Source organism: Ricinus communis, chromosome 6 (assembly GCF_019578655.1).
Source record: "Ricinus communis isolate WT05 ecotype wild-type chromosome 6, ASM1957865v1, whole genome shotgun sequence".
Classification (NCBI taxonomy): Eukaryota; Viridiplantae; Streptophyta; class Magnoliopsida; order Malpighiales; family Euphorbiaceae; genus Ricinus; species Ricinus communis.
The window spans coordinates 17,213,790-17,227,842 of NC_063261.1; the positions used below are offsets into that span (position 1 = coordinate 17,213,790).

The following is a 14,053-nucleotide window of genomic DNA, read 5'->3' on the forward strand; positions in this document are numbered from 1 at the left end:
ATAGCTTAACACCAAGAACTATAGAATTTTTGACATAATTACCTTCATGAATCTTGAATCTTTCAAGCAGCTCCCCTGCATATTTCTTTTGCGTAATAAAGATCCCTTCTTCCTTTTGACTTACTTCCACTCCTAGAAAATATTTCATCTTTTCCAAATCAGTCATATCAAATTCTTTTTTCATGGAAGCTTTAAACTTTACAATCATGTCAGAATTATTTCCAGTATAAATAAGATCATCCACATAAGGACTGACAATTAAAACTTGATTACCTCCTTCTGTTTTGACAAAAAAAGTGTGTTCGTAGTTGCATTTCAGAATCCTTCCTTGATGAAGTAAGCCTCTATTTTGTTGTACCAAGCACGTGGTGCTTGTTTCAAACCGTAAAGTGCCTTATGCAGCTTATATACTTTATTTTCTTCTCCTGCTTTGACATATCCTTGAGGTTGATCTACATACATCTTCTTTCAACTCTCCGTGCAAAAATGCACTCTTCATATCTAACTGGAAGACACACCAACCTTTTTGTGCTGCTACTGCAAGAAGTGTTCTAATGGTATCTCATCTGGCCACCGGAGCAAAAACTTCATTGTAATCAATACCCTGTTCCTGCACATATCCCTTGGCCACCAAACGTGCTTTATACTTGTCCACCTTCCCATTTTCATTAAACTTGGTCTTGAATACCCATTTTACACTAATTTTCTTTGCCTCGGTTGGTAGAGTTGTCAAGTACCAAGTTTTATTCTTCGTAATGGCTTCCATTTTATAGTCCATCGCCTTCTTCCATTTCTCATCCTTTATCGCCTCTTCAAATAAATTTGGATCCTCAGACATAGTAAACATTGCAAAGTGAACTTCTTCATCCGAAAGTCCTTCTCTTGATACATAATCTTACAAGTGTCAGGTTGCCTTTGAACTCTTAGAGGTGTTTATGTTTCGTTAGACTCTTCAACCTCAGGCTCTGCTTCTCTTGAAGTTTGATCTTCTTCATTCTCTCTTCCTTGAGTTGACTTATTTTCACAGTCTGCCCACATAAGTTTATCTTCATGATTTTTGTCATTCTCCCATTCCTAACCTTTTTCTTCCTCAAACACCACATCACGGTTGATTATTATTTTTTGAGTTACAGGATTGTATAACCTGTATGCCTTGGATTGTTCACTGACGCCAAGAAGTACACAAGACATGCTTTTATCATCCAACTTCTTTCGCCTTTGGTCTGGGACATGCATATGAGCTAAACACCCAAAAATTCTAAAATAGTTAACATTGGGTTTTACTTCACTCCACATCTCTTCAGGTGTTCTTTCTTTGTCGACTGAAACTGGACTTCTATTTAGGACATGAACTGTCCACCTCGCAGCTTCTGACCAGAATTTCTTTGGAACCTTCTTATCATCCAGAATGCACCGCACCATATTCTTTATTGTTCGATTTTCCTTTTTGCCACTCCGTTTTGTTGTGGAGTGTAGGCTGCAGTAAGTTGTCTAGTGATTCCTGCTTCACTACAGAATGAATTGAATTCATCTGAATTAAATTCTCCCCCTCTGTTTGTACGTAGGCAGGATATGACAGAGCCAGTCTCCTTCTCTACTTGATTCTTAAATTGGATGAAGTGTGAGAATGCCTCCGACTTGGCTTGCAAAAAATATATCCAAACCTTCCTACTGTAGTCATCAATGAAGGTCAAGATATATTTCTCGTCGCTGTTTGAATCTGGAGAGATTGGACCGCATAAGTTAGAGTGTATCGGTTGTAATCTCTTCGAGGCGCGCCACTGACTCTTCTTTGGAAAAGACTTCCTGTGCTGCTTCCCTATTAGACAACTTGTGCAAGTTTCTAATACTTCATTCCATACTGGCAGCCCTTTCACCATATTCCTGAATTTTAGAGTTCTCAACCCTTTATAATTCAGGTATCTATACCTTTGATGCCACAGCTGTGTTTGTACTTCAGTTGATGCTTGCATACATTTTGATTGATTGACTAGACTTCTTGTAGGCTTGGCTAGTAAAGCAAACATTCTATTTGCACTCATCCAACTCTGTTAAAGTTAGACCCCTTTCCGCATGAAATACTTTGTAGACTCCATGCTGAATGAGAATAGAGAATCCACGTTCTTGTAGTTGAAAATACTGAGCAAATTGCTTCTCAATTCGGGTACAAGGTAAACATCGGCCATGATGTGAATTACACTATCAATTGATAGTCGTACACTTCCCTTTCCCATAACCTCGCATCTGACAATTGTTTCCCGACTTCACAGTTTGCTTGTAAGTTTCGTCAAGATCATTGAACCAAGCCTTCTCTCTACACATATGATTGCTACAACCGAATCCAAGAACCATATCTCATCCCTTTTAGCATTATTTGTTTCAACAAATGCCATCAATATCATATCATCTTCATCGTCAAGCTCTACATAATTTGCTTTCTTATCCCAGTTAGGACATTCATATTGAAAATGTCCCAACTGATGACAATGATAACACTCAATCATAGCTTTATTGATGGTTCTTCCTCGACCTCTTCCTCTTCTTGAAAGCGACTTCCTCGGCCTCTACTTCCTCTTTCATCTTGTGAAACTTTATTTTCTCTTACTCCGTGATATTCTTCCTGAATTTTTGCTCATGCACAAGCAGAGAACTTTGCAAGGCATCAACAGTAAGAATATCTATATCCTTGGATTCCTCAATAGAACATACAATATAATTGAAGTTCTCAGTGAGAGTTCTTATAATCTTCTCCACTATCTTTACATCCGGCATGTTTTCTCCACAACTCCTCATATCGTTGGCCACCACCATCACTCTTGCAAAATAGTCTGTAACCGATTCTCCTATCTTCATGTCCATCAATTCAAAGTTTCTCCTTAGGGTTTGTAATTGTGCACGCTGCACCCTAGCATTGCCTTGATACTTTGTTTTCATGGAGTCCCATAGCTGTTTGGATGTTTCCTTTTGAGTGATTATTTTCAGAATGGTTTTGTCAATTGAGTTGAATAAATAGTTCTTGGCTTTGAGATCCTTCAATCTTGCTTCATCAAGCATTTTCTTTTCAACAGCAGTTAAAGCTTCTTCAGACTCTGGTACAACAAAACCATTTTGGACAACGCTCCAATACTCCTTCGATCTTAAAAGATTCTCCATAATAAGACACCAGTGATCATAGTCTCCATCAAACTTTGGAATGCTAGGTATCGTAGAATTGTTCCCTTCTGCCATTTTTTCTTTGCTCAGGCTTTTTGAAGGCTCTGATACCAGTTTTGTTGTTCTAAAGTAATTGTTGACAAATACTTTGATAACTTTATTGAACAGACTAGGCCTTTAAATAACTATAAAACATAATCTAAAAGCAATGTTGATATCTCCACTTTCCTGTGCTGCTTCCCTATTAGACAACTTGTGCAAGTTTCTAATACTTCATTCCATACTGGCAGCCCTTTCACCATATTCCTGAATTTTAGAGTTCTCAACCCTTTATAATTCAGGTATCTATACCTTTGATGCCACAGCTGTGTTTGTACTTCAGTTGATGCTTGCATACATTTTGATTGATTGACTAGACTTCTTGTAGGCTTGGCTAGTAAAGCAAACATTCTATTTGCACTCATCCAACTCTGTTAAAGTTAGACCCCTTTCCGCATGAAATACTTTGTAGACTCCATGCTGAATGAGAATAGAGAATCCACGTTCTTGTAGTTGAAAAATACTGAGCAAATTGCTTCTCAATTCTGGTACAAGGTAAACATCAGCCACAGTATGAATTACACTATCAATTGATAGTCGTACACTTCCCTTTCCCATAACCTGCATACGACAATTGTTTCCCAGCTTCACAGTTTGCTTGTAAGTTTCGTCAAGATCATTGAACCAAGCCTTCTCTCTACACATATGATTGCTACAACCAGAATCCAAGAACCATATCTCATCCCTTTTAGCATTATTTGTTTCAACAAATGCCATCAATATCATATCATCTTCATCGTCAAGCTCTACATAATTTGCTTTCTTATCCCAGTTAGGACATTCATATTGAAAATGTCCCAACTGATGACAATGATAACACTCAATCATAGCTTTATTGATGGTTCTTCCTCGACCTCTTCCTCTTCTTCGAGCAGCACTTCCTCGGCCTCTACTTCCTCTTTCATCTTGTGAAACTTTCGACTCTTCTACTCCGTGATATTCTTCCGAATTTTTGCTCATGCACAAGCGGAGAGAACTTTGCAAGGCATCAACAGTAAGAATATCTATATCCTTGGATTCCTCAATAGAACATACAATATAATTGAAGTTCTCAGTGAGAGTTCTTATAATCTTCTCCACTATCTTTACATCCGGCATGTTTTCTCCACAACTCCTCATATCGTTGGCCACCACCATCACTCTTGCAAAATAGTCAGTAACCGATTCTCCTATCTTCATGTCCATCAATTCAAAGTTTCTCCTTAGGGTTTGTAATTGTGCACGCTGCACCCTAGCATTGCCTTGATACTTTGTTTTCATGGAGTCCCATAGCTGTTTGGATGTTTCCTTTTGAGTGATTATTTTCAGAATGGTTTTGTCAATTGAGTTGAATAAATAGTTCTTGGCTTTGAGATCCTTCAATCTTGCTTCATCAAGCATTTTCTTTTCAACAGCAGTTAAAGCTTCTTGAGACTCTGGTACAACAAAACCATTTTGGACAACGCTCCAATACTCCTTCGATCTTAAAAGATTCTCCATAATAAGACACCAGTGATCATAGTCTCCATCAAACTTTGGAATGCTAGGTATCGTAGAATTGTTCCCTTCTGCCATTTTTTCTTTGCTCAGGCTTTTTGAAGGCTCTGATACCAGTTTTGTTGTTCTAAAGTAATTGTTGACAAATACTTTGATAACTTTATTGAACAGACTAGGCCTTTAAATAACTATAAAACATAATCTAAAAGCAATGTTGATATCTCCACTTTCCTGTCCTGCTTCCCTATTAGACAACTTGTGCAAGTTTCTAATACTTCATTCCATCTTGGCGACCCTTTCACCATATTCCCGAATTTTAGAGTTCTCGACCCTTTATAATTCAGGTATCTATACCTTGATGCCACAAATTTGTGTTTGTACTTGATTGATGCTTGCATACATTTTGATTGATTGACTAGACTTCTTGTAGGCTTGGCTAGTAAAGCAAACATTCTATTTGCACTCATCCAACTCTGTTAAAGTTAGACCCCTTCCGCATGAAATACTTTGTAGACTCCATGCTTTGAATGAGAATAGAGAATCCACGTTCTTGTAGTTGAAAATACTGAGCAAATTGCTTCTCAATTCCGGTACAAGGTAAACATCGACCCACAGTATGAATTACACTATCAATTGATAGTCGTACACTTCCCTTTCCCATAACCTGCATACGACAATTGTTTCCCAGCTTCACAGTTTGCTTGTAAGTTTCGTCAAGATCATTGAACCAAGCCTTCTCTCTACACATATGATTGCTACAACCAGAATCCAAGAACCATATCTCATCCCTTTTAGCATTATTTGTTTCAACAAATGCCATCAATATCATATCATCTTCATCGTCAAGCTCTACATAATTTGCTTTCTTATCCCAGTTAGGACATTCATATTGAAAATGTCCCAACTGATGACAATGATAACACTCAATCATAGCTTTATTGATGGTTCTTCCTCGACCTCTTCCCTCTTCTTGAGCGTACTTCCCTCGGCCTCTACTTCCTCTTTCATCTTGTGAAACTTTCAGCACCTGCTCTTCTACTCCAGCAGTATTCTTCCTGAATTTTTGCTCATGCACAAGCAGAGAACTTTGCAAGGCATCAACAGTAAGAATATCTATATCCTTGGATTCCTCAATAGAACATACAATATAATTGAAGTTCTCAGTGAGAGTTCTTATAATCTTCTCCACTATCTTTACATCCGGCATGTTTTCTCCTGACTCCTCATATCGTTGGCCACCACCATCACTCTTGCAAAATAGTCTGTAACCGATTCTCCTATCTTCATGTCCATCAATTCAAAGTTTCTCCTTAGGGTTTGTAATTGTGCACGCTGCACCCTAGCATTGCCTTGATACTTTGTTTTCATGGAGTCCCATGCATTTGTTTGGATGTTTCCTTTTGAGTGATTATTTTCGGAATGGTTTTGTCAATTGAGTTGAATAAATAGTTCTTGGCTTTGAGATCCTTCAATCTTGCTTCATCAAGCATTTTCTTTTCAATGACGGTTAAAGCTTCTTCAGACTCTGGTACAACAAAACCATTTTGGACAACGCTCCAATACTCCTTCGATCTTAAAAGATTCTCCATAATAAGACACCAGTGATCATAGTCTCCATCAAACTTTGGAATGCTAGGTATCGTAGAATTGTTCCCTTCTGCCATTTTTTCTTTGCTCAGGCTTTTTGAAGGCTCTGATACCAGTTTTGTTGTTCTAAAGTAATTGTTGACAAATACTTTGATAACTTTATTGAACAGACTAGGCCTTTAAATAACTATAAAACATAATCTAAAAGCAATGTTGATATCTCCACTTTCCTGTGCTGCTTCCCTATTAGACAACTTGTGCAAGTTTCTAATACTTCATTCCATACTGGCAGCCCTTTCACCATATTCCTGAATTTTAGAGTTCTCAACCCTTTATAATTCAGGTATCTATACCTTTGATGCCACAGCTGTGTTTGTACTTCAGTTGATGCTTGCATACATTTTGATTGATTGACTAGACTTCTTGTAGGCTTGGCTAGTAAAGCAAACATTCTATTTGCACTCATCCAACTCTGTTAAAGTTAGACCCCTTTCCGCATGAAATACTTTGTAGACTCCATGCTGAATGAGAATAGAGAATCCACGTTCTTGTAGTTGAAAAATACTGAGCAAATTGCTTCTCAATTCTGGTACAAGGTAAACATCAGCCACAGTATGAATTACACTATCAATTGATAGTCGTACACTTCCCTTTCCCATAACCTGCATACGACAATTGTTTCCCAGCTTCACAGTTTGCTTGTAAGTTTCGTCAAGATCATTGAACCAAGCCTTCTCTCTACACATATGATTGCTACAACCAGAATCCAAGAACCATATCTCATCCCTTTTAGCATTATTTGTTTCAACAAATGCCATCAATATCATATCATCTTCATCGTCAAGCTCTACATAATTTGCTTTCTTATCCCAGTTAGGACATTCATATTGAAAATGTCCCAACTGATGACAATGATAACACTCAATCATAGCTTTATTGATGGTTCTTCCTCGACCTCTTCCTCTTCTTCGAGCAGCACTTCCTCGGCCTCTACTTCCTCTTTCATCTTGTGAAACTTTCAGCACCTGCTCTTCTACTCCAGTGATATTCTTCCGAATTTTGCTCATGCACGAGAGAACTTTGCAAGGCATCAACAGTAAGAATATCTATATCCTTGGATTCCTCAATAGAACATACAATATAATTGAAGTTCTCAGTGAGAGTTCTTATAATCTTCTCCACTATCTTTACATCCGGCATGTTTTCTCCACAACTCCTCATATCGTTGGCCACCACCATCACTCTTGCAAAATAGTCTGTAACCGATTCTCCTATCTTCATGTCCATCAATTCAAAGTTTCTCCTTAGGGTTTGTAATTGTGCACGCTGCACCCTAGCATTGCCTTGATACTTTGTTTTCATGGAGTCCCATAGCTGTTTGGATGTTTCCTTTTGAGTGATTATTTTCAGAATGGTTTTGTCAATTGAGTTGAATAAATAGTTCTTGGCTTTGAGATCCTTCAATCTTGCTTCATCAAGCATTTTCTTTTCAACAGCAGTTAAAGCTTCTTCAGACTCTGGTACAACAAAACCATTTTGGACAACGCTCCAATACTCCTTCGATCTTAAAAGATTCTCCATAATAAGACACCAGTGATCATAGTCTCCATCAAACTTTGGAATGCTAGGTATCGTAGAATTGTTCCCTTCCGCCATTTTTTCTTTGCTCGGGGCTTTTGAAGGCTCCGATACCAGTTTTGTTGTTCTAAAGTAATTGTTGACAAATACTTTGATAACTTTATTGAACGGACTAGGCCTTTAAATAACTATAAAACATAATCTAAAAGCAATGTTGATATCTCCACTTTCCTGTCGCTTCCCTATTAGACAACTTGTGCAAGTTTCTAATACTTCATTCCATCTTGGCGACCCTTTCACCATATTCCTGAATTTTAGAGTTCTCAACCCTTTATAATTCAGGTATCTATACCTTGATGCCACAAATGTGTTTGTACTTCAGTTGATGCTTGCATACATTTTGATTGATTGACTAGACTTCTTGTAGGCTTGGCTAGTAAAGCAAACATTCTATTTGCACTCATCCAACTCTGTTAAAGTTAGACCCCTTTCCGCATGAAATACTTTGTAGACTCCATGCTGAATGAGAATAGAGAATCCACGTTCTTGTAGTTGAAAAATACTGAGCAAATTGCTTCTCAATTCTGGTACAAGGTAAACATCAGCCACAGTATGAATTACACTATCAATTGATAGTCGTACACTTCCCTTTCCCATAACCTGCATACGACAATTGTTTCCCAGCTTCACAGTTTGCTTGTAAGTTTCGTCAAGATCATTGAACCAAGCCTTCTCTCTACACATATGATTGCTACAACCAGAATCCAAGAACCATATCTCATCCCTTTTAGCATTATTTGTTTCAACAAATGCCATCAATATCATATCATCTTCATCGTCAAGCTCTACATAATTTGCTTTCTTATCCCAGTTAGGACATTCATATTGAAAATGTCCCAACTGATGACAATGATAACACTCAATCATAGCTTTATTGATGGTTCTTCCTCGACCTCTTCCTCTTCTTCGAGCAGCACTTCCTCGGCCTCTACTTCCTCTTTCATCTTGTGAAACTTTCAGCACCTGCTCTTCTACTCCAGCAGTATTCTTCCTGAATTTTTGCTCATGCACAAGCAGAGAACTTTGCAAGGCATCAACAGTAAGAATATCTATATCCTTGGATTCCTCAATAGAACATACAATATAATTGAAGTTCTCAGTGAGAGTTCTTATAATCTTCTCCACTATCTTTACATCCGGCATGTTTTCTCCACAACTCCTCATATCGTTGGCCACCACCATCACTCTTGCAAAATAGTCTGTAACCGATTCTCCTATCTTCATGTCCATCAATTCAAAGTTTCTCCTTAGGGTTTGTAATTGTGCACGCTGCACCCTAGCATTGCCTTGATACTTTGTTTTCATGGAGTCCCATAGCTGTTTGGATGTTTCCTTTTGAGTGATTATTTCGGAATGGTTTTGTCAATTGAGTTGAATAAATAGTTCTTGGCTTTGAGATCCTTCAATCTTGCTTCATCAAGCATTTTCTTTTCAATGAGTTAAAGCTTCTTAGGACTACGGTACAACAAAACCATTTTGGACAACGCTCCAATACTCCTTCCGATCTTAAAAGATTCTCCATAATAAGACACCAGTGATCATAGTCTCCATCAAACTTTGGAATGCTAGGTATCGTAGAATTGTTCCCTTCCGCCATTTTTTTCTTTGCTCGGGGCTTTTGAAGGCTCCGATACCAGTTTTGTTGTTCTAAAGTAATTGTTGACAAATACTTTGATAACTTTATTGAACAGACTAGGCCTTTAAATAACTATAAAACATAATCTAAAAGCAATGTTGATATCTCCACTTTCCTGTCGCTTCCCTATTAGACAACTTGTGCAAGTTTCTAATACTTCATTCCATCATGGCCCTTTCACCATATTCCGAATTTTAGAGTTCTCGACCCTTTATAATTCAGGTATCTATACCTTGATGCCACAATTTGTGTTTGTACTTGATTGATGCTTGCATACATTTTGATTGATTGACTAGACTTCTTGTAGGCTTGGCTAGTAAAGCAAACATTCTATTTGCACTCATCCAACTCTGTTAAAGTTAGACCCCTTTCCGCATGAAATACTTTGTAGACTCCATGCTTTGAATGAGAATAGAGAATCCACGTTCTTGTAGTTGAAAAATACTGAGCAAATTGCTTCTCAATTCTGGTACAAGGTAAACATCAGCCACAGTATGAATTACACTATCAATTGATAGTCGTACACTTCCCTTTCCCATAACCTGCATCGACAATTGTTTCCCGACTTCACAGTTTGCTTGTAAGTTTCGTCAAGATCATTGAACCAAGCCTTCTCTCTACACATATGATTGCTACAACCAGAATCCAAGAACCATATCTCATCCCTTTTAGCATTATTTGTTTCAACAAATGCCATCAATATCATATCATCTTCATCGTCAAGCTCTACATAATTTGCTTTCTTATCCCAGTTAGGACATTCATATTGAAAATGTCCCAACTGATGACAATGATAACACTCAATCATAGCTTTATTGATGGTTCTTCCTCGACCTCTTCCCTCTTCTTGAAAGCGACTTCCCTCGGCCTCTACTTCCTCTTTCATCTTGTGAAACTTTCAGCACCTGCTCTTCTACTCCAGCAGTATTCTTCCTGAATTTTTGCTCATGCACAAGCAGAGAACTTTGCAAGGCATCAACAGTAAGAATATCTATATCCTTGGATTCCTCAATAGAACATACAATATAATTGAAGTTCTCAGTGAGAGTTCTTATAATCTTCTCCACTATCTTTACATCCGGCATGTTTTCTCCACAACTCCTCATATCGTTGGCCACCACCATCACTCTTGCAAAATAGTGCATGTAGATTCTCCTATCTTCATGTCCATCAATTCAAAGTTTCTCCTTAGGGTTTGTAATTGTGCACGCTGCACCCTAGCATTGCCTTGATACTTTGTTTTCATGGAGTCCCATAGCTGTTTGGATGTTTCCTTTTGAGTGATTATTTTCAGAATGGTTTTGTCAATTGAGTTGAATAAATAGTTCTTGGCTTTGAGATCCTTCAATCTTGCTTCATCAAGCATTTTCTTTTCAACAGCAGTTAAAGCTTCTTCAGACTCTGGTACAACAAAACCATTTTGGACAACGCTCCAATACTCCTTCGATCTTAAAAGATTCTCCATAATAAGACACCAGTGATCATAGTCTCCATCAAACTTTGGAATGCTAGGTATCGTAGAATTGTTCCCTTCTGCCATTTTTTCTTTGCTCAGGCTTTTTGAAGGCTCTGATACCAGTTTTGTTGTTCTAAAGTAATTGTTGACAAATACTTTGATAACTTTATTGAACAGACTAGGCCTTTAAATAACTATAAAACATAATCTAAAAGCAATGTTGATATCTCCACTTTCCTGTGCTGCTTCCCTATTAGACAACTTGTGCAAGTTTCTAATACTTCATTCCATACTGGCAGCCCTTTCACCATATTCCTGAATTTTAGAGTTCTCAACCCTTTATAATTCAGGTATCTATACCTTTGATGCCACAGCTGTGTTTGTACTTCAGTTGATGCTTGCATACATTTTGATTGATTGACTAGACTTCTTGTAGGCTTGGCTAGTAAAGCAAACATTCTATTTGCACTCATCCAACTCTGTTAAAGTTAGACCCCTTTCCGGCATGAAATACTTTGTAGACTCCATGTTTGAATGAGAATAGAGAATCCACGTTCTTGTAGTTGAAAAATACTGAGCAAATTGCTTCTCAATTCTGGTACAAGGTAAACATCAGCCACAGTATGAATTACACTATCAATTGATAGTCGTACACTTCCCTTTCCCATAACCTCGACAATTGTTTCCCGACTTCACAGTTTGCTTGTAAGTTTCGTCAAGATCATTGAACCAAGCCTTCTCTCTACACATATGATTGCTACAACCAGAATCCAAGAACCATATCTCATCCCTTTTAGCATTATTTGTTTCAACAAATGCCATCAATATCATATCATCTTCATCGTCAAGCTCTACATAATTTGCTTTTCTTATCCCGGTTAGGACATTCATATTGAAAATGTCCCAACCGATGACAATGATAACACTCAATCATAGCTTTATTGATGGTTCTTCCTCGACCTCTTCCCTCTTCTTGAAAGCACTTCCCTCGGCCTCTACTTCCTCTTTCATCTTGTGAAACTTTCAAAGACTCTTACTCCGGTATTCTTCCTGAATTTTTGCTCATGCACAAGGCAGAACTTTGCAAGGCATCAACAGTAAGAATATCTATATCCTTGGATTCCTCAATAGAACATACAATATAATTGAAGTTCTCGGTGAGAGTTCTTATAATCTTCTCCACTATCTTTACATCCGGCATGTTTTCTCCTGACTCCTCATATCGTTGGCCACCACCATCACTCTTGCAAAATAATGCATGGGATTCTCCTATCTTCATGTCCATCAATTCAAAGTTTCTCCTTAGGGTTTGTAATTGTGCACGCACCCTAGCATTGCCTTGATACTTTGTTTTCATGGAGTCCCATACCGTTTGGATGTTTCCTTTTGAGTGATTATTTTCGGAATGGTTTTGTCAATTGAGTTGAATAAATAGTTCTTGGCTTTGAGATCCTTCAATCTTGCTTCATCAAGCATTTTCTTTTCAACAGCAGTTAAAGCTTCTTCAGACTCTGGTACAACAAAACCATTTTGGACAACGCTCCAATACTCCTTCCGATCTTAAAAGATTCTCCATAATAAGACACCGGTGATCATAGTCTCCATCAAACTTTGGAATGCTAGGTATCGTAGAATTGTTCCCTTCCGCCATTTTTTCTTTGCTCGGGGCTTTTGAAGGCTCGATACCAGTTTTGTTGTTCTAAAGTAATTGTTGACAAATACTTTGATAACTTTATTGAACAGACTAGGCCTTTAAATAACTATAAAACATAATCTAAAAGCAATGTTGATATCTCCACTTTCCTGTCGCTTCCCTATTAGACAACTTGTGCAAGTTTCTAATACTTCATTCCATCATGGCCCTTTCACCATATTCCCGAATTTTAGAGTTCTCAACCCTTTATAATTCAGGTATCTATACCTTGATGCCACAATTTGTGTTTGTACTTGATTGATGCTTGCATACATTTTGATTGATTGACTAGACTTCTTGTAGGCTTGGCTAGTAAAGCAAACATTCTATTTGCACTCATCCAACTCTGTTAAAGTTAGACCCTTTCCGCATGAAATACTTTGTAGACTCCATGCTTTGAATGAGAATAGAGAATCCACGTTCTTGTAGTTGAAAATCACTGAGCAAATTGCTTCTCAATTCCGGTACAAGGTAAACATCGACCACGGTATGAATTACACTATCAATTGATAGTCGTACACTTCCCTTTCCCATAACTGCATCGGCAATTGTTTCCCGGCCTTCACAGTTTGCTTGTAAGTTTCGTCAAGATCATTGAACCAAGCCTTCTCTCTACACATATGATTGCTACAACCGAATCCAAGAACCATATCTCATCCCTTTTAGCATTATTTGTTTCAACAAATGCCATCAATATCATATCATCTTCATCGTCAAGCTCTACATAATTTGCTTTCTTATCCCAGTTAGGACATTCATATTGAAAATGTCCCAACTGATGACAATGATAACACTCAATCATAGCTTTATTGATGGTTCTTCCTCGACCTCTTCCTCTTCTTCGAGCAGCACTTCCTCGGCCTCTACTTCCTCTTTCATCTTGTGAAACTTTCAGCACCTGCTCTTCTACTCCAGCAGTATTCTTCCTGAATTTTTGCTCATGCACAAGCAGAGAACTTTGCAAGGCATCAACAGTAAGAATATCTATATCCTTGGATTCCTCAATAGAACATACAATATAATTGAAGTTCTCAGTGAGAGTTCTTATAATCTTCTCCACTATCTTTACATCCCGGCATGTTTTCTCCATGACTCCTCATATCGTTGGCCACCACCATCACTCTTGCAAAATAGTCATGTGGGATTCTCCTATCTTCATGTCCATCAATTCAAAGTTTCTCCTTAGGGTTTGTAATTGTGCACGCACCCTAGCATTGCCTTGATACTTTGTTTTCATGGAGTCCCATGCATTTGTTTGGATGTTTCCTTTTGAGTGATTATTTTCGAATGGTTTTGTCAATTGAGTTGAATAAAT

General features: G+C 37.9%; 1 protein-coding gene across 1 annotated transcript; it reads right to left on the reverse strand.

Annotated features, from left to right (window-relative positions):
- Nucleotides 1-2,601: 2,601 nt before the first annotated feature.
- LOC125370294 lies at nucleotides 2,602-3,228 on the reverse strand. The gene has a single exon (XM_048375307.1). The coding sequence runs from the start codon at nucleotides 3,226-3,228 to the stop codon at nucleotides 2,602-2,604; it is 627 nt and encodes a 208-aa protein (XP_048231264.1).
- Nucleotides 3,229-14,053: the final 10,825 nt, after the last annotated feature.

What these genes read in the sequence shown, in the direction of transcription:
- LOC125370294 (XM_048375307.1), bottom strand. Translation starts at nt 3,228, where the DNA reads ATGGCAGAAGGGAACAATTCTACGATACCTAGCATTCCAAAGTTTGAT.